This window comes from Rhinolophus sinicus, chromosome 11 (genome assembly GCF_057876585.1).
Source record: "Rhinolophus sinicus isolate RSI-liver-muscle chromosome 11, RSI-T2T, whole genome shotgun sequence".
Lineage (NCBI taxonomy): Eukaryota > Metazoa > Chordata > Mammalia > Chiroptera > Rhinolophidae > Rhinolophus > Rhinolophus sinicus.
Genome location: NC_142511.1, coordinates 4914338 through 4939158, shown reverse-complemented (window position 1 = coordinate 4939158; position 24821 = coordinate 4914338). Strand labels below are relative to the sequence as shown.

The following is a 24821-nucleotide window of genomic DNA, read 5'->3' as shown; positions in this document are numbered from 1 at the left end:
GTACCTACGGTCTGCACCAGAGGACTTAGCCGGGGAGGCTATGCAAGCTCTCCGTGTGCAGTCACACGCTCACCACTGTATTCAGTACTGTGATTCAGACGGAACAGCACCCCCACGAGGAAAAGGCGCTTAAAAAGGGTCTACAGTTATATTCAATCCTTGTAATGAGTTAATGCTTAAAAATGAAAAAGGTTAAGAGACTTAAAAAATGCAGTATGTTTCTGGTCCACTCAGACCTCTAAGTGACGTGTCACTACAAAATCATTCTACAACTAAGAACCAGAGAACAGTCAGTCTTTGAGGAGCTTTACTCCACTCGTCAAATTTACTACAGAAAGCTCCCCAAACAGGAGGAAAGAAATTTGCTAACAGATATAGGCAAAAAGCACCAAGTACCCAATTGCTTGCCTTATTTTTAAAAATTACCATGACTTAACTTGGTCATTCAATAAACTAAGAGCCCAGCATAAGCCTTGACATATTAAATATTTTTTGTTAATGTTAAATATTAAGTGTTAAATATAAATGTTAAACATTTGTTGAACGATGATGAATAGGGACATTAACTCTAACTCAGCGTTCACTCAAATACTATAACCTCAGCACCGACGAGGTGCATCAGGCATTTCAGGGAACCAGGAAGACAGAAATCCTTAGCTTCATGGGAATTACGTAAGAGAATCAACTTCTAATCACATTAGAAAGAGAATGCCTGATCTGGTGGGTGTGGGACAGGAGGGAACTTGACAGCAAATAAGAGAAGTTGTGACTGGCAAGTATCATCTGCCACTAAGCCCACTCGCAGGGAAAACGAATCAGGCGACTACAGTAACACACACAGCACAACCGCCAGCACACAGAAGGAGCTCAGGCGAGTCCCCTACAAAGAAGGGGACAATAACTTACTTTTCTTCTTCGTGCTGCTCTTGCTTTGATGCCCAGCCCGTGCCGTCTTTAGGTACAATGTTCACGTTCGGATCGTTGCCTTTGTTTTCTGCTTTGAGACTCGGGAGGTTGGCAGGTGGAGGCATACGCCGTGAAATACCAACTTTTCCAAGACTCTGCAATCCATGCCGAGCTGCAACTAAAGATCGATAACATCAACTTTCTTAGAACATCTGTTTTAGCAGCTGATTTACTCTTAAAATACAGAAATAGGAATTAATGGAATCTTGAACTATTATTTCCTAATATTTTAAGGGAAGACTTTTTAAACTAAGCCACACACCTGCCACAAAATCCCATGCAGAAATTACATTAAAATAAACTATCAGAGCCACTGACCAGATGCTTCAAAAATTCTAACAATAAACCCTACACACTATGAAAAGTAAACACCGGCAATGCTGGCTTTGAAATCAATTCAGGGAATCTATTTCAAGCCCCAAACTTAGTACGTGGGAGAATTACACGCTGGCTTTATTCACAGTGCACACTGCTAATAAAACATAATGTGGTCCAGTTTTCACTGTAAACGCTGGGTCCGAGGCATCAGCAACCAAACAAAACACCACAGGACCCTCTATTCCATAGTTTGAAATGGTAATAAATACCCCCTTATATATAGCTCTACGCCTACCAATCCCATTGACTGAGTTTCCTCCTTGGAACCACACAATTCTACTGACAATAAACAAGAAAAAAAACGAAACATATTTATAATTTTCGAATCGTAAGATATTTAATTCACATCCCATGAAAAATGTGTGTGCACATACAAAGCCCCATGTGAGCAGGGCTGCACTGACACGGGTTTGTCCTAGCCTCTAACGGCAATAGCTGCGGAGGACCATTTATAGCAACAAAAGCATGAGAAGCATAAAAAACAAATGCCACTTGATTTTACTCACCTGTGGTTTTCTGAGTTTCTAATGATTTACCCTTGTAAGTATTAAATAAACTGAGTGTCGCATACTTTTTCCCATCCTTTGCTTTTGTGCTCTGGCCTGACTTCTCCGACATTTCGGTGGAAACTCATCGAGTCCAAAACCTGCCACACCCCTTAAAACCAGTCTTTGAGATGCACATAAGGAAGAAAAATAAAAAGGAAAGTTTTAGAATGTATTAGCTTACGAAAAACTAGTAAATCCAAATGTTCACAGAAACTCTGAAAAATAAAGACAGATATGAAGTCATTCTTCAATAACATATCAATAACAACACACAAATGAGCTCTCACACAATTTCCCTTCGATTTAATGCGGTGTACACACATCAATCAGTGTTTTGTTTGTTTGTTTTGAGGGGTTAGAGTGGGAGAAGGGCAGAGGGTGGGGAATTCTACCAAGAAAGCATCAGTAGCTAAACGCATGGAGAACTGATGCCGGGGCGGTAAAGGCAATGCAGAATAGGTGGACCGTACAAAAACCATTCCAAGTCAAGGAATGCCTGTGTAGACCCTAACATCATCGAAATCATTTTCTCTACTGGTTTTACATTTGTCAACCCCAAGATTAGCATCACACACAGAGATGTGGTTTTATGCACACATCAACTGCCACACTCAGGGATCGTGTAGTTCCATTAAGTTGATCAAGAATCTTCAGATCTGTTATGATATAATTAGTATCCTCATTGTACAGATGAGGAAACTGACGTTCAGAGGTAAACGAGAGAGAGGAGAGGCTTCTGCGTCAGTCCATGACACCATGCCACCTCCTCCCCACGTAACTGTAAATAACCCCTTAGCTCTCCAAGTATACATTTATAATAAGCCACCTTTCCCGGAGACAAAATGTGAAAAAACTCCTCCCCTGCAACCAAACAACTACACTAATACAGACAGCTTACTATTGTATGTGCAACAATGTATGTAATTAATTACACCCCAAGGGTGCTAACAACCAACATGGTATGGAGAGCTGACTCCCAGAATGCACTGCATCCTTGCTGACAGACATTCACCAGCAACATGGACAAAGCTACAGAAGATTATTATTCATCTAGTGACAGAAGAGGCCAGTGATAGTCACTAGATGACAAAATTAAGATTCAAGATCTTTCTTCAGGTGAGAAAAAGTACCTGATGTAAATATCAAGAACAACAGTCAACTTGTTCTCTCACCCTCATTTGATGGCAATTTAACACCTAAGAACCTCAAACCTCTCGACACCACACCTACGCATGCAACACTCTTAGTGGAGACTTTCACGTTCCTACATCACAGACGAAGCAGTATCAAGAAAGCAACTCATGAAACTTCCTAGGGGCAAACCTAGGAGCCCACCTGTACCTACATTCATCGTCCCCAAGGGCTTCCCTTCCTCTACCTACAGTGGTTCCCAGCATCACCTGGAAACTGGTTAGAAACGCGAATTCTCAGGCCCATCCTAGACCTACTGAATCAAAGGCTGAGGATGGGTGGGGCCCAGCACTGTTTCAGCAAGTCCTCCAGGTGAATCCGCAACAACCGTGTGTCCCCGAAAATAAGACCTAACCGGAAACTAAGCCCAGGCATGATTTTTCAGGATGACATCCCCTGAACATAAGCCCGAATGCGTGTTTTGGAGCAAAACTTAATTTAAGACCCGGTCTTATTTTTGGGGAAACACGGTACAAAAGTTTAGGCCCCACTGACTCATTCTAAGCAGATATACTTGAACCAGTGGTTCTCAATCCTTGCTGCACGTTAAAATAACTAGGGGCTTTTAAACACACCAGAAGCTGGGGTGTTGGGGTGGGGCCTAGGCATGAATCCTTTCTTTGACAAAGCTGCTCGGGGATTCTAATAGAAGAGCAGTCTTCAAATCACCACAATAAAGGAAGTGTATCTCTCTTCCCACTCCACCTAAGGCTAGTCCATCCTCCTGCGCTGTCCGCCCATCCTGTTCTCATTTCCTTTCTCAATCTAAACTCTTCTCTGTAGGAAATCTCATCCACTCCTATGTTTTCAACTAGCAATTGATCATCCAAAATTTATATTCCAGCCCAGAACGCTGTAGTCTTGAAGAATATATCCCACTGCTATTTATGTTTCTTCTTTGTTGAAATAAAGTTTCAACTTTATTTGTATTTCCAACCTAGAACACAGGCATCTATTTTATATTAAGGGTTTCAGAAGCAAGCCTACCAAATATTCTGCACAGCATGACAGGAAAATGGCAGTTAAAAAAATCAAAATGACAGCCAACAGACAAATTATATCAACATTTGACAAAATGCGAATGCTGTATAAGAACTCAACAAATTGAAAAAAAGAAAACTTGAAGAAACCCCAAAATTAATGCTATGAACAGACAATTCACTAGAGAAATAATACCAACCAGTAAATGTATCAAAATGTTTAATGTCCTAAGTAAACAAAAGTTAAAATAACAAGGTAGGGGGTTCAGCTTGCCCTCAACTTACACAGGGAAACAATATAACATTACACAATTCAACCACCTGGTGACAGAGTATCTAATCCAGTTCTAGCCATCACAAAACATTAGGGCTTGGAAAGAATCAGAAAATGAACCTTAATTTTCCTATCTAAAAGCAAAACAAAACAAAAATTTTCCTCCAGATAAGGAATTTCCAAATACAAAAAAAGAACAAGCAATTGACCCCAAAAGCCACAAAATACAGGTTCCACATAAGGTCAAAGTAAAACTTCCTGCAAGTTTATCATAAAATTCGTATTTGAGTAGTTCTTGATAAGGTTCAAAAGTCAGTAAAAGCTTCCTTTTCATTATTAAACTACTGTCTGTAACATGCCCGTCAGGACATGCTCTTTTCCCAAACATACTGAGTGTAGTGAGGGAGAGCGCTGGACAAAGAATCAGCTTCTCAGGCAACTAGAATAGAAAATAAATTCATGTTTTCATATGCTTATGAGTCTCTCTTGTTTTTATGGTTTTATAGTACCTATTATACCAGAAAAAAAGTAAATCATAACACGACTGGTAAGTGTAAACAAACAAACAACAAAATATCAAAGGACAATTCAATCAAAAGACAAAGCCGAACTATAAAAGAATACGTATTTCTAAAGACAAAGAATTGTAGCCATAAATGATAAGACTGAATAAACCAGAACGCCCAATTCCACCATAACGTTTAGACAAGGGCACTTTTAAAGTCAGTTTAATTTAGCCTATAACCATTTTGGTTATCTTGCTTCTAGAAGGCTTAGGAGACACGCTGAAACTTTCTATTAGGTTGAAACTTCATTCAACAGATACTTGAGAGAAAAGCCAGTGACTAGTTCAAAAATTAAAATTGCTTTTAGGACAGAGAATCCAACCAATCCAGAATAAGTTACCATCAAGACTTAGTCTCACTTTGTATAATTTATTTAAAAATGTTTTTAAAAAATGTAATTCCTGTTTGGATGCCTAAAATGAATCAAAGAATCGTGGATACACAGCAAGGAAGGCCAGCGATTCCCTAAGATGGAAAACAAATGAAGTGAGCCATATAGTTTCCTGAACTGACTTACTGCCTGCCTGGAGAGTGCCCAGGTCGCAGCAATGGGAGTGGAAGCTGCTAGACTTCCTAAGTTGGAAAAAAACGAGGCTGAGAGTTCAGGGTGATCACGGGAGCTCGGATATAATATTGGGGAGAAGAGAGCTATAAGCAGAAAACGCTCCAGATCTGCAGGGGACCCCCTCTGAGTATTCAGCAGAATACTAATCTGCTGTTTGAGTCAACTCCCCCAAACTAGGAAAGAACCACCTGTAATGATTAGAGGGAAAGAGTGTCTGTTGCTCCATAGGCTGGGAATAGTGCCTGCTCTCACCAGCTAGACTTTTGAAAAACCCCGTAATTCACTGGGCATTGGGTAGAATACTCAGAAATGCCTTATCTCAGTAGTGGTAAAATAAAGTACTCTACAGAAAACATTGCTCTGGTCTTGCCTAACAATTCTGAGAACAACACTCAAAATGATCAAACTATTTCCAGGTAACTGAGTCCCAAATTTAAAGAATATTTATAAAAAATGAAAATATATCCAGCACCCTCACATAAAAATCCACATTGTAGCATCCAATTAAAAATTATCATGCAGGCAAAGAAGCAGGAAAATACAAACTATAAAAATACGAGCCACATTAAAGAGAAGAATCAACCAACTGAAACCAGCCCAGTTACCCAGATATCAGATTTACTGGACCAGAATATGAAGTTATTTTATTATAACTGCATTCTATATGTTCAATAAGAAAACAGCAATGAATGATCAGAAATTGAAATTAAAATTCAACTTATAATAGCAATTAAAATATAAAACGTTTAGGGATATAGTTGACAATTTGTAAGATTTGTATACCGAAAACTATGAGACATTAAAAAAGACCTAGATACATGGAGATACATATGTTGTGTTCATGAGTCAAAAGACCCAGAAGTAAGATGTCAGTTCTTGCCAAACAGATTTATAGATTCAAAGCAATCCCAAACAAAATCTCAGAGAAAAATTGGGGAAGCGAGGCGGGGGACGGTCATTTGAATTAGTCAAGCTGATTCTAAAATCCGTAACAAAATGGACAGGATCCAGAATAACCAAAATAACTTTGAAAAGGAGAATAAAGGTGGAGGGCCAATGTCACCTGATTTCAAGGCGCGCAAAGCAGCAATGAAGATACTGTGGTGTTGGTGTAAAAATAGACGGGTCAACAGAACAGAATACCGTTTAGAAGTATAAATAAATACACAAAAATAAATGCATAGACAATTCAGTGGATAAGGAATAGTTTTCTCAACAAATGGCACTAGTGCAACTGTGTATATGTAATATTAAAAGATGAACTCTGATCCACACTTCACACCATATACAAAATTCAACTCTAAATGGGCCACAGCAAAGGGTACAAACTTGAATTTAGAAGATGAGTAAATTCTGGAGATTGAACGCACAGCATTGTGATTAGTCAATAGTACTGTACCATACAATTCAAAGTTGCTAAGATCTTAAATGTTCTCCCCACAAAAAAGAAAGAGAATTATGTAACCAGACGGAGGTGTCAGCTAAGGTTACAGTGGTAATCATACTGCAAATATAGAAATGCATCAAATCAACATGTTGTATACTTTAAAACTTATACAATGTCATATGTTAATTATATATCAATTTTTGAAACAGAAACATAGGCAAAATGTGAAACTAAAACTATGAAAAGTCCAACCCTGGGTTAAATAAAGACTTCTTAGTATACGAAAAGCATAATTCATAAAAGATGAAATTTATAAATTGGACTTTAGCTTTCTGAAAGACACTGCTAAGAATGAAAAGATAGGCTACTGGGGAAAAAACCTGCAAATGATGTATCTGATAAAGGACTTTTATCCAGAACATACATAAAATTTTCAGGACTCAATAATAAGAAAACAAACAACCCAATTAAAAAAAAAAAAAAAAAAAAGGCACAGGACTGGACACTTCACCAGAGATATACAAATGGCAAATGAACACATGAAAAGATGTTCAGCATTTTAGCATTAGTATTTGGGGACACGCACATCCAAACGTGCGTGAGGCAGGACGACACTGGCTCACATCTACTGCAGGGGCTACCGTTACGGAACAATCACACCAAGTGCTGACAAGGCCACGGAGGCCCTGGAACGCCCAGAGCCTGCTCACAGGAACGTCAGGTGGGAAAACAGTCCGGCAGTTTCATACAAGGGAAACATCCACCAACCCTGAGACCTGCACCCTCCCACCCCCGGCCCCATTCCACTGCTGTTATTTACACACGAGAAGTAAAAACATGTCCAATCACTACACTAGAAAGTGAGACGCAGGAAAGATTTTGTCTCTTGTATCTCCAGTCCACAAAAATAGTACACACAGTAGGTGTTCAACAAGTATGTTTTAAAGGACCGATCACCTAACAACGGTAACAACGGTTACAAATGTCATTACTTGCCATATTGCAGGTAGCAGCCTTGTATGTGTATTTTACACACTTAAATTAGTATTTCTTCAGGACAGATTCTTACACTTGGTTTAAGTTATACTTTTGCATTCTACAACATTCTTAGATCCCAGGCCATATACAACAGGCCACAGGCCAGATTTTAGCTGCCAATCCCTGCCTTTAGTTCATTGTAAATAGCATGAGAAACGTCTGTTAAATGACACCGGTATTCCCCTATGAAACTGCCTGGGCCACTTTTTGGGGGTGGCCAGCTTTTGAGTAACTTTATTTTTTTTCTGTTTTGAGCCAAATTTTCGTAGAAAACCCTTACTTCTCAAGCCTTCTCTTCATATGTCTTTTATACCATTTTTTTCATTCTTAGTTTTAACTTAAAATTAGAGTGATTCAGCTAATATATATTTTCCAAAATAGCTAGCTCTTGGATTTATCGATTTTTGTTTTTATTTTGATTTTTCTCTTCTTTTTTTTCCCCTCTCCTTTTTAAATGTATTGTTTTGTCTGGTAATGAAAGTACTTAATTAAGAGCATTCCCCTGAACCATGTGATTGTTTACTACATGTTTTTGATAGGAGGTGTTTTCTGTGCTAGTTTTGCAAGTTTCATTTTGAGTTCCCCCTTTATTCAAAATAGGTGTGTTTTTCATTTTCAACTGCTTCTCTTCTACATTTTTAGTTTTGTCTATTGGTTAACTTTGTAGCCACAAGAATCTTAAGCTGCTTTCTTATCTACGACTCCTGGAACAAAAACACTATTTGTTGATTCTTTGGTTATTCTGACATTTTCTGCTTTGTCAGCTCTACTATTACAGTGTTTTTCATTATTTATCAGGGCTGCTGATTTCTGCAATTTTGTATCTTACCAACCTATTCGCCTCCCTTTCATTCCCCCTTCCCTGTATAAAGAAAAAAACACTCCTGTATGTCTCCTATGCTCTTAATATACTACTTCCGACATTTCTGGTCACCACGGGTATGTGTGTGGGGGGAGGGGGCGGTCCCCCGACACCCTGCAATTCTTAGATCCTCCGGCCAAGCAGCTGAGTGTCCTACAATTTAACTCAATCCTGACACTGTCTCCCTGGAGATCGCATCAAAGCTCCCAGGTTAGTACGGGCTCAGTCCTACAAGCCTGCCCCCAACCCCGCCACACGGCAGCTGCCACCTGAAAGTCCCTGTTGTTCCCTGTGCTTCTGACCGGCTGGCTATAAACAAGAAGTTTGATGAAGTTCCTAGAGCTTTCCAAAGACCTCAGGGAAACAATTTACTTACTAGATTACCAGATTGTTACAAAGATATGAAAGGATACAAATGAACAGCCAGATGAAGAGAGTCACAGGAGAAAGTCCAGAAGGGTCCCGAGTGCGTGAGCCTCTGTCCCCCAGGAGTTGGTGGCATGCCACCTAGAGGTAGCCCTCCCAAGCACTTAGTTCTGGGCGTTTTGTGGCACCAAGGATTAAATCACAGGCCCCATGGTTAGTTAGCTCCAGTTTTCCTCCCCTCCTGGAGGAGGAGGGTGGGGCCTCTGTGAGGGAAAGGCTTCCGATATGGATCTAATGGGGAAGCAGCCAGCTTCAAGGCTGAAGAAAAAGCAATGCAAAGGCCCTCCGGCCCTGATGTACTAATCGTGTTCAAAAACATAAAAGCTAGTACTACTGTATTTCCCCGAAAATAAGACCAGGTCTTATATCAATTTTTGCTCCAAAAGACACATTAGGCGTATTTTCAGGGGATGTCATATTTTTTTTTTATGTACAACAATCTCCATTTATTCAAATACAGTCATGTCATCTTCTTCTGGAACATCCTCATAACGTACTAAATGTGTCCGTCTGGCTGACGCTCTTAACCGGGGCTTATTTTGGGGATAGGTCTTATTTTCGAGGAAACACGGTAAGAAAGGGAAAGTTGAAACAGAAAGAGAAGGTTGGGTAAGGCAGGCCTATTAGGACTTTAAATTTTATCTTTGAAGCAATGGAAAGCCATTGGATTCTGCGCAGAGGTGTGTGTTTTGTTTTAAAACCAGCATTCTGGCTCCAATGCGGAGAATGTATTCCGCGGGCCACAGGTGGCCTGGACAGACAGCGCAGCCAGCCGCAGCAGCCGCGGCACAGGAGGAGGCGGCTGGGGCCGGCAAATGGAGCCTCGCTATAGGACCAGCAACAATCCTTCACCATTGCAGTTGTTCAATGCGTCTTCCTCTGCAGGCCTGGCATGGGGACCTAACCCACGTCTCTAACACTGTTCCCAAGGGATAACACGGCTCTCAAATCTGCTCTTGCTAAAGCTTCCTGAAAACAATGTCCTCTGAAAGCCCGCTGGAGTAATTAGCATCTTCTCTGAAACACAATTTAGTGGAGCAATCCTCTACAGGCCACACAGAAACAAGCCTTCTGAAAGTACCTCCCCACTGCTGCAATGACAGTCTTCATTCAGCATTTGTGCAGATGTGCTGAGAACTAATAAACTGGCACACGTTGCTTTAGATGTTAGGATGAAAAGACAGATGATGACTGCCTTCAAGGAACACTTAACAAACAATAAACAAGTAAACAAACATATAGGCATAATAATAACAAAAAAAACCCTTCAGCTAGGTAAAAGGACAGATAGCAAAGAGGGGAAAGAGACTTTGGGTAGGACTGTGAAAACCTGGAACACCTCCCTGGAAGTGACACGAGCTAAGAAAATCATCAGTGGTTCTCAACCCAGGCTGCACAGAATTACCCAGGAAGCCTTGAGAAGATGCTACAGTCCAGGCCCCAGGCCAGACCAATTAAATCAGAATTTCTGGGGCTGGCAACAGTCTTCTTTGAAAAGCTCCCTCCAAATGTCTCTACAGTAAAGCTGCAGTTGAGAACCACTGACAAAACAAACCAATGTTGACCTGGGAGAAGAAGGTTCAAGGGTCAAGGTCTTGCTTGAGGGAGAGAAGCCTCTAGAAAGGAAGTCAGTGCAGGCAGACGCCTTGCAGGGCCTAGGAATCTAGGATAAGGAATATTGCTTGAGTTTATTCTGAATGCCATGAAGAGCCACTAGAGGAAAAAACTAATCGAAAATCTCAACTGCTGAGTAAATGCTTGGCTGCATTCAGCAGACCCACACTTAAGTCACAAAATGGTACAATTTACATAATTAGTAATTCAAAAACCCTTGAAACAACAAGCTCCACAGCATTTCTTATCAACTTGCCAGCTTCTGATTTCAAAATCCCACCCGCACGCTTACAGAAGACCAAAGGAACTACATCCCCTGCTTGTATCATTTTTAGTTTTGAAAAGCTTTCATTTGCACGCTATTGGGAATATGTGTTATGTCACTGTCCTGCTGACTATGTACCTAAAGATCTAAGTCATTAAGAGCTGAGGGTCAGTCAGCAAAACCAAAGCCTTCTGAATAACAACCCCTTTCCTTTAAGGGAAGGAAAAGTAATATTGGTTAAAAACTAGCATTTTTCATCGAAATTAAATGTAGCAAAGCATGTGCATCTGTACTTGCCATATTTTGAACAAACACCTTATAAATTTTTTTTTTGGCCAAAAAAAAAAAAAAAAGACAGTTAAGATAAAACGAAAACATGAAAAAAGCCCATGTTTTAAAGCAACATTGTTCATTAAGCTATGACCTCTAAAATTCATTCGGTGTTAAAAATTGTAAGTCTAAGGTTACTATCACAAAAGGCTTTTAAAGGTATTCAATACTGAAAATATTTTAAATGATACTAAAAATCTAGTATATTTGAAAAAAAAAAGTACTTTCACAAATAGCCAATTTGCTAAATGCAACTAAATGACAATTGTATTTCTGGCCTCAATGGGCTTCTAAATATCCAGGATGTGTTTACGTCTTTTTCCTCATTATTCTTCTGGTGAGAATTTAGTTCCTCTGGAAAACACAGTACAAACAATGTCCCACTGATTTCAAGTTAACATGAAAAAGAAACTGTAAGCGTTTCCAGATGAGTACACTCCACAGATGTGCACTAAGTAATTAATAATAGTCAGGTGTCACATGAATATAAAACTAAACAGCTTCTTTGTAAGCCATCCTCTGGTGTCTGAGTGACAGCTGTCAGTCTCATTTTTCTTGCTGTCCCTCTACGTAAATGTTAATACGCTTTGCCATCTCTCTTGCCAGCTCCCTCTTCTCTATGTGCTTTCCTCTGGCCATCTCATCTACTGTTCACTGCTTCAGTAAGGAGAATTCCCCAAACTTTCCTTCAAGCTACAATCTTCAAACATATGTTTTTAACTGTCTACAGACCAAAATTTCTGACAGAACTACAAACTCAAAATGTTTAATTCCCCCATTCACTCAAGCGAACATTACTCAGTGCCTCCTATATTATCAGGCGCTACTAGAAACCAACGAAAAAGACACATGCTGCCCCCATGCACTGACTGACTGGAAGTAACAGTTTGGAAATCTGAGGCTGGAAAAGGTTTGCAAAGAACTGGGAGGGAAGACTGCTAACTAGGAAACCGAGGCACTGACAAGCAACACTGAGACCCCAGTGGAAGCTGGGGCCCAGGGCTACAGTGCTCCCCAGTGTGTGCAGTTGGAAGACTCTCGTCATGTCCAGCCCCATGTCCAGGCCGGGGCAGGGGAGTGATGGGGGGAAGCACGCAGCAGCTGGCACGAACAAGGAATTGAGTCGTGCAGACAAGTGGTAAAGAAAAGCTAGGCGATGAGGACACTGCCCGGAGACTGGTCAGAGTAACATTTCCTACAAGTCTGAGGCAGAGCAAAGTAAGAGAAGTTGGAAGAAAATGAGGAGGAGAGCAGAAGGGACGGGCACTTTCAATAAGGTTGAATAAAGGCAGGTTCTAATAGTCGCCACTGAATGTTTATTGAGTCAAGCTTAGCGCGGATTGCTTTATTCTAACAAGTACAACAGGAGAAAAATATACCGAGTGAGAAAACTGGAGATACAGGACAGGAGCTTGTGATGTGAATTTAAGGTTTCAGGAGATGACACAGGTTAGCCAACATTAAAAGGTAGGCACACATGCCACGTACACGTACACACAGGGAATAAAACAAACATGGTAACTATTAACAATCAGGGACTATGGACGAAGGAATACGGGAATTCTTTGTCCTATTTTTATAACTTTTCTGTAGGATTAAAAGTATTCCGAAAGAAAAAATTCACACAAAAAAAGTTCATTTGCTCTCCCAAATATGTTCCTTTCCCCAAGTTCACAAAACCTGACCTCTACATTTAAAATCTTGAGTGATCTTTGGTATTTATTTCTCCCACTTCTAGCATAAAGAGGAATCCAAGTTTTATACATTCTAACTTAGCAAGGCCTCCTGAAGCCATTTTTTTTAAAAATCTGAGCTCTAGAGCGGTACTATAATAGAAATATATTGGATTGGGAATAAGAGTTCAAAGCCCCAGTCACCATAACTTACCAATGAAGAAACCACCTTAGAAAGGTAAAATAACTTGCCCCAAACTCACACAGCTACAAGTGATGGGGCCAAGATGGAAGCCAGGCTGGACGCCAAAGCCAGTGCCCCAAGAGAAAACCACACGAAAATCAGAATTCACTTGTCATTCTAGAAGAGATAAACACCAAACTTTAAAATACATACTAGTAAGGAACATGTCATTTGAACTTAAAGGTCTCCAAAAGATTCAAGTTTTTATTTCCAAAACTTATTGTGTTACAATAAAAAATCAAGGATAAAAACTTATAGCAACAAAAGTCGTATCTCTTGATAAAAGCATTTCATCTGTTATAGAAATGTCATTTTGAAGTATAATAATTAAAAAGAATAAGAATCAATGCACTACAGATTGTAAAACAAAAAGGGGGTGTTATTTACTAAATTGTGTCCCCCTCAAATTCCGACATTGAAGCTCTAACTCCCCATGTGATAGATGGCATTTGAAGACAAGGCCTTTGGGAGATAACTAGGTCTCGGTGACATGAGGGTAGGGCCTCCCCATGAGGGATGAGCGCTCTTATTCAGAGCAAGAGACACCCAACTTCTCTCTCTGCGACGTGGACACAGCTAGACGGTAGCCTCGAGCAAGCCAGAACCTAAATGCTGGACTTCCAGCCTCCAGAAGTGTTCTGAGAAACACATTTCTGTTGTCTAAATCACCTAGTCGACGGTATTTTCTCCTGGTAGCCAGAGTGACAAACAGGGAGGACGGATGTATTAACTCCAGAAAACAGCACTTTGCTTATCACTCAAATTTTAACTAAATCTTCCATTTAAAATAAAAAAGTCAAGGTATTTACCACATTCCTACGAATTCCAGGCCACTGAGTCAGTGTTCACAAAATATAAACTTCCTAAAAAGTTTACTTTTAAATTAACTACCCTAACCTCATTTTAGACACATTAATTAATCAAAGTATTAATCTTTACACACTCTTCCTTAAATAAACACAACACAAATGAGAATTATAGAATATCTGAGGTTGAAATTATTTTATACTTAAAGAATATGGTCATTACGAAGTAACGTGGCCCGAGTAACTAATATATTGGATCTCGTACTTTTCAAAGTGTTTTTGTCAAAAACTTGGATAAAGACCTGGAAAGTAGATAACACATATGATATGCACAACTGAAAGAGGACCAATGCATTCGATGACTTTCTTAAGAAATAAAAGGTCTTAGAACGCGAGGGAGAATTAAATTAGAAAAAAGAATAAATACCTCTATAAACTTAAATTGGAAAAAAAGAATAAATAGCTCTATAGTCATAGTTCAAAAACTAAATTTCATAAATAAAGAATACAGACCCAGCCTGTTCATATGAACCAGGAGAGCCAGTGACAGCTAGTATTGTGACAGCACTGCCTTATAAAAATTGCTACTTTAGTAGAAATCTAATGCACAGATCTGGAATTGTAAAAGTTCCACTGAATTTTGTGTTTTACACACAGCTTAAAGTGCTGTGCTCAAGTCTGGGCTTCATGAAAATAAATATTTAAAAACAAACTAAACTGGATACAAAAGAAAACCTTTTCAACTGTTGAGTTTATCCATAGGTGCAAACAAGTTACCTTAAAACTCACATCATTCTATTTTCACAATTTGCTACGTACCCCAAAGGGATGTGAACGAAGTGATATGTAATTTTGCTGAGGCACAAAATTCGCATCCAGTGCCATGAGGTACATGAGAAAAGGGGGATTCTAGGAGATAAACTTAGACCTCCCTCCCTCTCTTGCTGTATGTACCCTCTTCCCCAGGGTTTGTTTTCTTTTTCAAGGATACAATAACTTTTGTGAAGAGTTATTTCTTTGTAAAAAACAAAACAAAAACTCTAAAAAGAAAGCCAAATCATAGTGCAGATGATGGAAGTAAAGAGAAAGGGATGAGGTTTGACTATTAGTACGGTGCTCAAAAATTTGGAAATTTGGAAGCTCTTAAGACGTGAATGTGAAAGGTTGACTATAGTGTCTGGTCACCAGACGCGTTCAAGCAAAAGCAAGATACGCCTTTGTCAGAAATACTTTAAAGGTAATTCTTGCTTTGAGCAAGAGGTTGAAATGGTCACTTCCATCCCTTAATTGTTAATCAATCACTCAATAATTGACATCAATTTTTTTGACATCAATTTTTTTAGATCACATTTGCTGCTATAATAGTAAACCTAAGAATACCACCATATGTTAACTGCTTCTACTAATAGCACTACAGTAAAAACATTAAAAAGTGCCATTTAAAAAAAAGTGTAATACAAATAAATCTGTTGGAGTTTTAATCAGAATGGCAGAGGGCTCAGGCTGTTGGAAACTGAAACATGTCAACCGAGTTTGAGGCAGAAGCCTCAACAATCAGAAAAGAAATGTAGCTATCAAACCTTCTGTACTGTAATTACTGTTCTAGCAAAATAAAGCTGTGTGCCTATGATTTACTTGTGGTGATTGCCAGAGCACACTTTTTGACAACTTAGAGAATTTTAAAATTGATCATATTACACAATTTTCTTAAAACTGATTCAGTTTAAAGCCCAGCTCTTTAAACCTCAGCTCTGCTACTTAGTAGCTAGGTGTTTCTATAGCGTAATTGTGGCATAAGCTTCCCTGGTGGCTAAACATAATTCTGAATTTTTATGTCCTCATCTGTGGGCTACATCTTCTAGTCTGTTGTGAGATTTCATTAACCTCATGTGTATAAAGCTCTTAGAATAGTGTCTGGCACTTATTAAGAACTTAATACATGATGATAATATTTTCAAAAGTTATACATTACAGATAAAAACCAAAGCATAAATAGCTTCTTAGTCACCTTTATTTTTTGCAAGGCAAGAATGTTGGATGTGATGGGAGAAAAGAGCATTCTCTTCAAGATGCTCGCGGACATCATGAATTACTCTAAGCCTTTCATACAACTGAAGGGTACCTTTAAGGTTGGAATTTTAAGTTTAAATTGATAAATGCCAAGAATTGGTTAGCATCACACGTCCCCCTTCCCTCCCACCCCCAGCACTGGCTCTATTCCTCTTCCACTTAAATGCCTGTCATGAGACATGCAAACCTACCCATCTCTTTCTCCTACTTTCCACTTGCACTCTTTTCATGCTTCCAAATGTCATAATGGAAGTACATAATCAGGAAATCAGGCAATTAACACATGTAGGCTATTTCTGGCTTTTTAATCCTTATTCAAGTTTTTTCTTCAGCAAGAGAGGGACTTTCTCTGCCTCCAAAATGGCAGACATTCTTGTTCCACAACTGGGAACTAGTTCATCTTTCTACATTTTGTATCCTAATTGTGGCCTGGACTACACAAATCTATACATATTAAAACTCAAAGAACCGTAGAGCAAAAAATTCATTTTTCGTACTAAATTTTAAAACTCATACAGCAATATAACCAACCTCCACTTGACAAAAGCCTCATTTCAGTCACCTTTTATCCTGTTTTTAAAGTAAAATTCAATTATCTGCTTCATTTTCCTAACTTTGAGAAGCAATTCTATACCTCCCCTATTGTGCTTCTTCAATTAAGAGCTACAAAATTTAAACCTAACATTAAAAACAATTACTTAAAATACAGGTCAAGCTACTCCAGCCATATTGCCAAAAACCTAAATTTTAATTGGAACTGAAAAATTATAGTGGTTTTTTGAGGATTAAACTTCCCTCTGCTCTTTAAAATCTGACAATATATGACATTTAATATATTCTGTTTCCCAGTTACTAGAAATATTTAATAATGTACAATACCCATCTTTAAAATAGCATTGGATAAACAGGAATGCTGTACTTGCCCAACTATTTAGCCAATCTTAGGAAAAGGTCCTAAGCTTTTTGTTCCTTAGTGACCATTTCTCCAATCTCCCAAATGTTTCTGATGTATTTCTAAATGTATATCCTTAATATGTCTCCTTAAGGAGCCTTTCAAAGAATCCAGTGGCCTCCACAGGGCTTTTGGGCGAGAACATACCCTGCTGGGAAGACACAGGTGCTGATGCCTCGGGAGAGAGAAGTGGAGGCACAATTTCCCCGGGGGGGAGGCAGGACAGGGCACAGGACTCTGCAGGCAGAGCACGCGCTGGACCTCTGTCTTGGCTGCTTCCTTCAGCTGGTATCTCTGTGCAGTGCACAATGCACAGCCACACACAGCAGCCCGGCACTTTCAGATGATTCATTAGGAAAGAGGACAGAAGAAAGCGCAACTATGCACTTCGCTAGACACCCATTCTCCAGCCACATATGCATCCATCTCTTATCTTGCAGACTCGACATTTACTTGGGGGAGAGGGGCAGGAATCTTCCAACTTCATAGGGACTCTATTCTCTCTTTGCTTTTAATTTTACTGTTTTTCATGGTTCTCTTTTCCGTTTTAAATATGTTCAAGATGCACGTGATATCAAAACATATTAAATTCAAAAGATGCATGGAGACACATTTAATGTGATTTCTGCAACATGCTCTGACAGGGGAAACAGGTATCCTTAGTTCACGGATGAGCATACTTAAAACTTGAAGAAGCCAAGCCACTTGTCCCCAAAGTGAACGAACAGCTGGCACAAAGTAACAAAAGGGCTAAACCAAAGTTTTTAAATCCCTAGTCCAGAGCTCGTTGCGTATTCAACACACCTCGAAATCAAGAGGTCTCACTACTCAGTCCTGCGTAAACTTTCATCCTCATGACTTGACCTAAATTCTTTTAGGGTCACCAAGGATCTCTCAGCCAAATTCAAAGGCCACTCCTCCTATAAGTATGATTCTGAACTCTGCTACATTTGGCTCTAATCCCATTTTTAAGATCATTTTCTTCCACCTTGATTTCTACAGTGACTTCCTTCTTCACTTTCTCATCCTCATTCTCCTTTCCTTGCCATCAATTGTCTTCAACATCCTGTTACATTTCTGTGTAAATAAACCCACTCCACCTTGCAGCTCATCATGGAAATGTCTGTCCCCATTACGCAGGTCAGGCTCTAGTTTGTATCTCTAGTCCTGTACTCCTGCCAGTTCCTCTGTGATGAATCTAGCCCATTCTATGCTTTCATCACTTCCGCCCTTCATTAATTCCAACGGCTGCCCGATCCTATCCAGCATTCACTAACCTTAGCAGTTATGTCCCAAAGGGCAGAATACAAAACACGGCTGGTGGTATATTAGATGATTTTAAGTGGTCCATAAAGGAGTATTTAAAATTATGTTTATTTTAAAACAGGTTGAGGAAAAACTGTAAAACCAAATAATCACATACATTTTTCTTTTAAATTCACTTAATTGTAAGACAGGTAAAAAAATATTGACAGGCAGATGGTTTGAAAATACAGCAAAAGTCATGAATGACTTGTTTGGGAAATACTGGCCCCTGGGAAATCCATAAGGTATAGAAGTTAAGCACTCAGGCTCTGGGTTAATGATTTGAATCCTACTTACTAGCTAAGTAATTTTGAACAAATTACTTAAATATCTTTAAATCCCAGTTTTCTAGTTGTATAGTGGAGATAAAAATATCTACCCACCTCCTAGGATGATTGCATGGATTGAAAGAGGTAACCTACAAAATGTTCTTAGCTCAGCGCCTGGCATAGTAAGTGCTCAACAAACGGTAATAATTACAATTATTCTTGATCTGTCCTGGCCATTACTCCTTCACTTGTCATCAACTGGGAACTCAATCTGTGCTATAGGCAATTTTCCATATATGGATTTTCTACCCCAAATTTCCCTTACTGTTTGCATATCTTTATTTTTATCTTCTGGTATGAATTTTTTTTTTTTTTAAATCACAGTAACATTTATTATTATTCCTTAAGACTGTGAACACCTTGGCAGTGGGACCCAAAAGCCATACTCCTCTGATTCACTTGGCCTCACTAAATTAAAAGAATTTTTAATATTTGTTGAACAAACCTAAAAATTACAAAGGAAAATCTGATGCAAATAAATCTCAGGATGCAAAATACATAAACACAAACTATTTGAAAGCTTTGACACTATTCAAATAGGTGAATAAAGGGGAAAATGACAGGGTATTTCTTTGCTCCCCTAACATATCCGTCAGTTAAACCTTAGCTGTAGGTCTATTGATTCTTCTGTGTTTCCTAATCTCATCCATTCAACAATCTAGAATAAACTCTAGGTATACGCCAACCACACAAGGTGATGGGGACACAGAAACAGTCTAGTAAAGAAAAAGAGACTAGTATCGGAATACTAACAGGTACAAAATTAGATCATATGCTATGTAAACAAGTGTTTGTTTTTAATACTAGATGCGCCCCACAAATGCTGATTACACCCCCCATTCCCTTAACGCAGAGCACCCAGCAGCATGGCAGAGAGGCGCGTGCACTACATTGCTGACAGTAAGAAATTTCCCTGCTATATGGTTAGCACGTGCCTAGCATTCAGACTCCAGGTAGGTACTAACCATATCAAAATTTTTGTCTGCCAGTGAGACAAGTGTTGAAACTCAGTAATAGCCCTGTTTGATCTGATTTGCCAGCAAATACGTGCACACACAGGCCCAAAAATATGACTGGCATTCTGTTAGTCTAGAGCAAAATAACGACTAGAGATATGACTCGCAGAAAGATCAGCATATATTGAACCTTTCTGGAGGCTGGTAAAAAACATACAATAAAACATTTACTAAAGTTACCCTCTCTAGACAATACTTTTACCCAAAAGACATCCTGATTGATGATGCATCAGTGGCATTGAGAAATTTAAAATGCTGTGACTCAGAAAACTAATTCTCAAGACTTCTGAGCAACAGTAAACATAGGCTGAGATAAGCTGTCATTGTGTTACCCTATTTGTAAGATGACAAGTCTCGATTTACTGGAAGTACATTAGTCATAACTCAGTCACACACAGTTTTTGGATCTCCTTCACTGGAGAATAGGGTTCCGTACCAATCTGTGTCATATTTCATCAATGATCAATCCTTGTCTTACATAAATGTGGTATAAACAGCATCTGAAACACAACTTACTCAACTGACTTACAAACTGAAACAGCTTTGGGGGGTGGGAGGAAACCACTTGGAGGGAGAGGGGGACATAACAGAATGATCTTTAAAGATGTTTTACCAGTAAGGATGGTGGGATGGAGTAGGAGTAGGGGGGAGATGGGCTGGAATGAGCCGGAACTTCTGTATTTCAGCTATGTGTAATACACTGACCCTAGCGTTACTGAGTATGCAGCATGTAGAAGAAATCTTTAAGAAACAAAATCCAGTATGGAAGTGTGAGAAAGGTCTTTTTCAAAAAAGAAAAAAGAGAACATAAAAACTATTTCTTAAATATCAAAAGAATATATACTCCACACTGGGAATATAGATTACTTACTGCTTGCAAGACAGTATTTTCTTCTACCAATATTCTGCCATCCTCCCTCACTACAAGTTGACATTTATTACATGTACTGAGCACAGTAATAAACCCTCTATATATGTTATTTTTGTTAACCCTACAGCAAGCCTTCCAGGGAGGTACGATTAGTAATATCATCATCTCCACTTTGCAGATGAGGAAATATTGTATCAATAATATAGGCCAGATCTCAAAATTTAAAAATTGTATCTGTCATACTGTCAAGTTTTACTCCACCGGCCTTTAAATAGAAAAGGGTACAAAAATTAGCTTCTACCCCAGCCCCAAAGTAGCTACAAACCATCTTTTTACACCTCTGCAACACTTTAACCTTCACATGCAACAATGTTTCTATAGTGAAAGGGGAGAAACTAGGTTAATAATGCTGTGTCTTATTTAGTTTCCATAGGTCATAAAATTACAAAGAACAGAGAGGTAATTTGACAGTTCAGAGCATCCCTTTTGCATTTAGACAGCCTGGGGTTGAATCTATACAGCACCACCAATAACTTGCTGTGTGACCTTAGTCAAACTGCTTTAATCTCTCAGGTTTCGTTTCCTCATCTGTAAAATGGGGATTATAATAATAGCACCTTCCTCAAAGACTTGCTGTTAAGACGTAAAAAGGTAACGCGTGTGAAGGGCTTATTACTGTGCTCAGTACATAGAAAAAAAAGGCCAACACATGGTGGAGGGAGAACAGCCACACAGTAAGCTCACCAGACCAAAATATAAAAATGCAAGTAAAAAGCCTATGTTCTGAAAATCCCGTTAGAGAAAAGGAGAGAGTTACTATCTGGCTATCTGCTAAAGCTAAAACTCAATCTATTCCTAATTTTTTGTTCGGTGATCAGTGCATTTGAGGTGGGCCAGAAACGATGCTGCAGTGCATCTGACACACACACACCTAAAAATGGCTCCAGTCAGAGCAGCACCGACCAATGGAGGAGGTGAAATCTACTTTTAACAAACGCAGGGGGGTAGGTTTGGTGGGCGCTTACGTAGGCCCCTATCGATTTGTATTTGCAGGAGTAAGCGATCAGGCGCTTCATCAAGAATCCTGATTCATCTAGGCCACTCCACACGAAACCTTAGCGCGCAGCCGCCTACTGTGCGATTGATTCCAAGTACCCCAGCGAGGTACGAATCTAGGAACCTAGGCTGAAGATCGGCCAATGCGGAAATCCGGGTCGCTTTAGGAGCCAGCGAACACCAGGCATGTCGGAAGCCTCAAAAAAAACACACAAAAAAATCTCAAATCGAGTCAAAACCAATGTACATCTCTTTAAAGGTATTAGACGCATCCGTCTCGGGCAAAGGAAGAACTGACCGGTGTCCCTATTGGCCCCCATGCCCTTTTCTTCCAGCCCTAAAGCGGGGCCCGGGCGGGCGTACCGGTAACACCGCTGCTCCGTCGTCGTCGGGAGCCGCAGAGCGGGGCAGACCACGCAGGGCCGGGGATGCAGCGGCCTAGGGTGCGCGGGGCGACCCGAGCCCGCCGCGGGAGTCGGGGCAGCACGTCCCTAGCGGAAGTCGGGCTGGTCCCGACTCCTCCAAGGGCCTCTCCCCGAGTCGGGTCTCTAACCCGGCGTCTCCCACACGCGGCTCGTTGCAAATCCCCCCTCGCGACACGCGGAGCAGAGGGAGGCAGTGAAGGCCCCGGAGGAGCCCCGGAGTTGTTTGGGGGACGCATCCGCCCACGCCAGCACGAGAGACCGCGCGCGCGCCCGCCTGTCCCGCGGGATGGAAACTCCCTCCGCTTCCCCGGCGACGCGCGCAATGCCCCCCGGCCGGGCCCGAGCCGGGGTCTGGGCCGCGAGAGGCGGCCGGGCGCGGAACTCCCGCTGCAGCCACATGGGGCGGGTCTGAGCGCCGTTTCCCGCTCCCCGAGCCGGAGGCCGACGCTTCCCCCGACAGAGAGGGTGGTCCGCACAGCGAAGGGAGGGGATGCCCGGGCCCTCCCCGCGCGGCTCCTCGTCCCGGGGCGCGAGGCTCGGGTGCGCTCCCACGCCCGCCCGCCACGATGGGCCCGCTTTGATCGCCGCTCCTCCGCCCTCGCTTCTTGCCTTACCGGCCAGGGTGTCAAGCGGAGTGTGTGCGCGCTCTTCGAGGGTTTCCGCCGAGGCCCGATCCGAGGAAGGGGAACACGAGGCTGGGGGTGGGGGTGCCCGAAGGACCACCGGACTCGGGGAGCCGCCGCTGCAGATGGACAAACCGCCAAAGCACTTTCGCTGCTTCCCGAGAGGGACAGAGCAAGCGAGAACAAGAAGCAAGATGGCGGCTAGCCAGCCCCTACGTATTACGTCATGCCGCGGCGTACGTACAGCAATCTCCGCAACACCGCCCTCCGGCGCCGGGACGGCCGCATCACGTGACGCCTTCGTGGCGGTGCGACCCCGGCGGAAGGCGACGGCGCCACCTGCTGGACGGAGGGAGTTCCTGCAACCAGAGTCCTCGCTACAGGTAAAGATTTAGCCTGCAAATGTCTCCAGGACCTCTTGACTAGACCACGATTGTGGGTTGATATTGCCTCACAGAAGCGAGGACTCTTGTTTTGGGTGGATAGGTGTGTGAATTGGTTCACAACAGGTTGGCAGTGTGTATCAGAATTAAACCACGCATAATCTTAAGCTTGATATTTTCCAGAAATGTGCACGTACAATATTCATAATATCCAAACTTGCCCGTTGATAAAAATATAGATAAATGCATTATGAAACATCCATATTATGTAATATTTCGAAGCCATTAAATTCAGAGTAATATTGAACGACCAGGGAAATACTTATGCCATAACATCCTTGTGCCATAATTATGCTGTAAACACACAGTATATATGCATATTCGCAGAAAAAAAGACTCAAAAATGTACTCTAAAATGTTAATGCTAAACATGTTAACAATAGTTATCTTACAGCCATCAGAATTTAAAAAAATATTTTATGTATGCCTTTCTATAATTTCCAGATTATATAATCAGAAAAAAATTTTAATGTGTAGTGAAAACTTGTGAGTCATAAAAATGTTATGAGAAACAAATGATAACTGTGCGTACATTTATAGTATGTGCATGTATACATACATATGGTGTGTGTCATATATATATATATATATATATATATATATATGGCACTGTGTTTATTTAAAATTCAAAAGCATTACAAATTTGGGGGGCTTTAGAATAAAACAAGAACAGGCATGAATACACATTCTGCTAATTAATTGCTATGGAGTGTGGGTAAGTTACTTGTAACTTCCCTCAGCTTCAGTGTTCTCACTTGTAAAATGGAGATTATAATACCTACTTCTCACATTTATGTTATTCAGGCACAAAATATTTATTGAGCACCTACTACATGTGCTAGAGACTGGGATACAAAGGTAAAGAACAGTTAAGACCCTGGTCCTAATGAAACAGTCTAGGGATGCAGGTTGAATAATAGACGTGGATACATGCAATGAAGGAAGCTGATAGGATATCAAGATAAAGAATAACCAGGAAGAAAGGCAGGAGGAATTTACTTTAGAGGGTGGTCAGTGAGTCCCTTTCCGAGCAGGTGCCATTTAAAGCAGGATTTCAACGATAACAAAAAGGAGCAATGCAAAGAGTAGGCGAACAAGTGCTCTGGACCAAGTGAACTGCAACGACGAAAGCCTTGCTTTGGGAAAGAGTTTGGGGTGTTCTAGGGACTAGGAGAGGCGTATGTCTGGGGCTTCATTTAGAGAGAGAGGGGCACAAGGGGAGACTCGAAGGAGAGCCAGGGGCTAGGTTCAGAGGGGCCTAGGAGGCGACGATACGTTCAGAATGTCTTCACATCCACCCTATGTTCAAACACAGTATTATCTTCACATGTTATTCACAGTAGTTTCACTTGTTGACTCTGAGCTAACTTTTGGATCTTCTCAAACTCCTATACACCAAGCCAGGCACTTGCTCCTTGCCCCCCCCCCCCCCATATCTATGGTCTTTTGAAATGGAAAAGCTGCCACAGGGTCATTGCCGGGGGAAGTCCTGCTGACATCCTCAAGGGCACACAGAAGCATTACTGTGGTCAATTTTCCACAACCCTCTAAGATCTGGTTTTGCGTGTCTTAGTCTCAGAAACTAAGCTCTGATAAACTTACATGAAGCGACGTCATG

The 24821-nt window shown here is 40.8% G+C and overlaps 2 protein-coding genes across 18 annotated transcripts in view; one reads left to right on the top strand and one right to left on the bottom strand.

Moving 5' to 3' along the window:
* PRRC2C (proline rich coiled-coil 2C) overlaps positions 1-22891 on the bottom strand; it is a 76833-nt gene extending 53942 nt beyond the window's left edge. For 12 of the 17 annotated variants that reach the window (XM_088801559.1, XM_088801567.1, XM_088801563.1 and 9 more), the window contains exons 1-3: positions 22752-22891; positions 1851-2013; positions 907-1084 (exon numbers count right to left, since the gene is read on the bottom strand). In XM_088801559.1, coding sequence (XP_088657685.1) covers positions 907-1084; positions 1851-1962 — 290 coding nt within the window. In that variant the 5' untranslated portion in view covers positions 1963-2013; positions 22752-22891. Of the gene's footprint in view, positions 1-906; positions 1085-1850; positions 2014-22075; positions 22215-22751 lie in introns of those variants that run through there. The other 5 variants (XM_088801562.1, XM_019755368.3, XM_019756968.3 and 2 more) reach the window with 2 other exon arrangements.
* The window catches only part of LOC141569370 (uncharacterized), a 172059-nt gene continuing 169865 nt past the window's right edge, over positions 22628-24821 (top strand). Inside the window, exon 1 of the mRNA XM_074322325.2 lies at positions 22628-23143. Within this exon, the coding sequence (XP_074178426.2) occupies positions 22628-23143 (516 nt within the window). The remainder of the gene's footprint in view (positions 23144-24821) is intronic.